Below are 4,163 nucleotides of genomic sequence, written 5' to 3'. Positions count from 1 at the left end.
CCTTAGATCTGATTAAAGGTGATATCCAGCTTCTGCCGCACGGCTGCTTCACTGGAGGGCAGAGGGTTCTGGTTGCTGGGGACAGTTGGCAGCTATGATGTGGTTGTTGTGAGCTCCGGGTTGTCAGAGCCGTGGCATATTGGGGGGCACGTTCTCGGGGGGGGGGGTTCTGTGATATTGTGGTCTCTCTGAATTAACCCTCTTCTCCTCCCCGCACTTTCACACTTTCCTGTCTTGACCTCCCCGACCCATCAGAAAGTTGACAAAGACCTCCCCCCCCACCCGGAGCCGGCGGTCTGGGGCCCATTTGCTGAGGACTGATTAACATAACAAAGGTCCGGGCTGAGGAGGCAGCGGCCGGGATGAGGGACCTCATCAGTCTCTATCACAGCCCCTGCGGCCAGGAACAGGTCACATCAGCCGCGACCTGGAGTCCTTCCGGAGGCAGAAGGATGGTGGGGACCCCAGACATGGACAGAGAGCCGGGGAAAGGGCCGCTCGGGGCCCCGGAGGACGGATCAATGAACATGAAATCCAAGAAGAAGAATTATAACCGTTACGCCAAACCTCCGTACTCCTACCTGGCGATGATCGCGCTGGTCATCCAGACCTCGCCCGAGAAGAAGCTCAAGCTGTCGCAGGTAACGCCCCACTCGCCCCCACTACCCCCCAACTCGCCCCGACTCACCCCTCGACTCGCCACATATCGTAAGGCCCCCGGGACAGGTCCCTCAGCCGCGTAAATGTCTCTACTGGGGGGACAAACCATTTCCATGTCGTGCTTTAAGGGGAAGAATGACCCCCCCAATACCAGGAAATTTGGGCCCCGAATCTAGTGGCCCCAGAAGCAACCGTGATGGAAAAAAATCTGTTCCGCGTCATAAAGCCCCAAACATTCCTCCATCCTCACTGGATCACCACGCCGCGCATGCACAGAACGGGCTGTTATGGGACATTGTAGGACATCATGGGCTGTTAGGGGGTATCGAGGGATATTATGGGCTGTTATGGGGTATCAGGTTTTTAATGGGCTGTTAGGGGGTATTGGAGGGTATTATGCGGTATTGGGGGTTTATTATGGGGTATCGAGGGATATTATGGGCTGTTATATTTCATTCTCTAAAGCAAGCAGAATTACAGGACATGCTTGTCGAAAGAGTTTACAATCTAGCACTTGATCCTCGGATAGAGGTGTCGGGTCCCGTCCGCCCTCTTCGTTTAATCTGACTTTAATCCCTTTGTTTTGCGGATTTTCCTTAATCCTGTTTCTGATCTGGGGTGAGAAGGACGCGACTCCTTTAATAAGAACTCTAAGCTGCTTACCATGGGGGCAAAAGATGCTGAGATGGGGGGTTCATTGGGTCCCAAAAAGGATGACCCGGGGGTGGGATGTTAGAGTGGTGAGAAATGTTTTAGTGCCCCATTGCCCCGCTGGCTGATTAGCGTGCAGTCTGTAGATGCCCCATTGCCCCGGTGGCTGATTAGCGTACAGTCTGTAGATGCCCCATTGCCCCAGTGGCTGATTATTGTACAGTCTGTAGATGCCCCGTTACCCCGGTCTCTGATTAGTGTACAGTCTGTAGATGCCCCATTGCCCCGGTCGCTGACTAGCGTACAGTCTGTAGATGCCCCATTGCCCCGGTCGCTGATTAGTGTACAGATTGTAGATGCCCCATTGCCCCGGTCGCTGATTAGTGTACAGTCTGTAGATGCCCCATTGCCCCGGTCGCTGACTAGCGTACAGTCTGTAGATGCCCCATTGCCCCGGTCGCTGACTAGCGTACAGTCTGTAGATGCCCCATTGCCCCGGTCGCTGATTAGCATACAGTCTGTAGATGCCCCATTGCCCTGGTCCCTGATTAGTGTACAGTCTGTGTGGCTAATTCTTTTACTGTAAACGAAACCTGCCGGTCAAAGGTCATCCAAATAATAACCCCCCAGGCTCCCGGCAGGGGGCAGGGGTCTGTGCTGTGTAAATGTGCAGCATTATCAGGGGCTTCTGAGTGACACCGACAGATCTGAGATAAAGAAACCAAGCCCCCGGAATAAATTTATCCCAACAGGATAAAGCCTGTACAGCACTGTATACACTGGCGTGTGTAATCAGTCACACATGGGTTATGCATACGTGTTCCTGCTGCAAGCCGTATTTCACGGTCTCTGATTGACAGCCCGCCGATGTTTTGCCCCTCCAGATCCTGAAGGAGATTGGAAGACTTTTCCCGTTCTTCACCGGAGATTACACGGGCTGGAAAGACTCGGTCCGACACAACCTGTCATCCAACGACTGCTTTATGAAGGTACCGGCTGCGCGGCCCGCAGGAATGTGTTTGGAGAGCTTATGACCTTAATAAATGTCGTACTGTCCCAGGTGCTGATTGGTCAGGGGCCCCTGGGTTCTGGCATGGTCTGAAACATGGGGATCGGTCAAAAACAGACTGGGGTGGGAAAAATTGAAAACAAAAAAAAAACACAGTCGGCCCTACCCCACTCCGATACATGATTACACTCCAACCTGCTGACTCGTGAGATCCCTTCCCTGTCTTGATTCCGGCGGACCGGCGGATACCCTCGCTGCCTACGCGCCGGCGCTGACCGACACCCCCTCACTGTCTCGGTTCCGCCGTGCCGGGCCGATCCCCCTCGATGCCTCGGTTGCGCCGCGCCGGGCCGACCCCCCTCGCTGCCTCGGTTCTGCCGTGCCGGGCCGACCCCCCCTCGCTGTCTCGGTTCCGCCGTGCCGGCTGATTGGTCATAACAGAAATGTTATTCTAAGACAATTAAGGGGTTTACACAATAACTTCCAAACTGGAATCATGATTTTAGTTCTATATAATGTCCGATAACCACGCTGTGCGCTCCATACAGGTGCTGAAGGACCCGGCGAAACCAAAAGCCAAGGGCAACTTCTGGACCGTAGACGTGACCCGGATCCCTGCTGAGGCGATGAAGATACAAAACACGGCAATTACACGGTCAGAGGCCAAAGTCTTTGTTCAGGACTTGTCTCCGTACATCCTACACGGGTGCAGATATGGGAACGCTGGCAATGCGCCTGAGCAGTTACCAGATACCGGTTGTTCTTCCGCCGGTTCCTTGTGCCTTGGAGACGAACTGCACCAGACAGGCGGTTCATCCAAACTAAACACGTCTTTCATGATCGATTCTCTTCTGCATGACCTACAGGATGTTGAACTCCAAGATGTCTCCAAGATCCTAGACAACCAAAGAGTGTCTCAAACCGTGCCTGGGAGCCACGTCTGGGGCCCTCCACCTTTTCTGAGTACCTCCTCCAAAAGCTCTTCCCTTGGTAGCTCCAGCAGCCTGAGTGGCTCCACCAGTGCCTACTTCTCTTCTACCTCCAGCATGTCCACGGCTTCTCCCCTGAGCTCCGATGACGAGAAAGAGAGACTGCAAAGTGTGCCTGGAAGTCCACCAAGAAAGCACCTTCCGTCCAAGCGCCCGAGAGATGAAGAAAGCTGCAGTAGCATCTCCTCCGACTCCGATACTGAAAGCTATTCTTCCTTTGGACCTCCTGAGAAAGCTCCCAGAATATCCTGGGATCTGCCCACATCCTACACCAAAAGTGTGGCTCCAAATGTGGTGGCGCCCCCCAGTGTGCTCCCCTTTTTCTCACTTCCCCATTTCGCCTATTACAACTATAATTCTCGCCCCTGCGCAAACCCCTCGTACTGGGGACTGGTGTCACGAGCTCCAAATCCTGCGGCTCAACATCCATGTCCACCTCGGCCTTCTCTGGACCTGGATAACATGTTGAGGGCTGTGCCCCCCAACAAAAGTGTCTTGGATGTCTTGACGAGCCACCCCGGGGACCTCGTCCACCCCGTCTTATTAAGCCAACATCTTCCCAACAACGCAGCTTATCCTGGGCAAAGCCTTATGTGAGAGCTCAGCGAGGGTATTTCTGTGCAATGGAGTCCTGGAAGGAGAAACCTGCCCCAGCCTGGGGGCTTCTTTTAGACCATCATGTTGAAATTGGGTTCTGAGAGAATTTATCATTTTGAGATAAAATGGTGAAACTGTTAGCGCCGTTTTGCACGAAAATGTCTTGCAGCGGACTCGTTTTGGGTGGAATTGGCTTCACCCTCTCGCAGTGAAGATCCACAGCCTGCCCTCTACAGAGGTCTTCACAGAAAAGAGAC

The 4,163-nt window shown here is 53.7% G+C and overlaps 1 protein-coding gene across 1 annotated transcript; it reads left to right on the top strand.

Annotated features, from left to right (window-relative positions):
* The first annotated feature begins 362 nt into the window (after positions 1-362).
* Positions 363-3,906, top strand: LOC149271910 (forkhead box protein H1-like). The gene is made up of 3 exons (XM_089507009.1): positions 363-641; positions 2,196-2,300; positions 2,869-3,906. Exons 1-3 carry the CDS (start codon positions 363-365, stop codon positions 3,904-3,906), a joined length of 1,422 nt encoding a protein of 473 aa, XP_089363135.1.
* The last annotated feature ends 257 nt before the right edge of the window (positions 3,907-4,163 follow it).

This window comes from Sceloporus occidentalis, unplaced genomic scaffold (genome assembly GCF_023333645.1).
Source record: "Sceloporus occidentalis isolate IW3139 unplaced genomic scaffold, rSceOcc1.0.p SCAF_450, whole genome shotgun sequence".
Classification (NCBI taxonomy): domain Eukaryota; kingdom Metazoa; phylum Chordata; class Lepidosauria; order Squamata; family Phrynosomatidae; genus Sceloporus; species Sceloporus occidentalis.
Note: the sequence above shows the minus strand (reverse complement) of the source record. Positions and strands in the feature narration are given on the sequence as shown.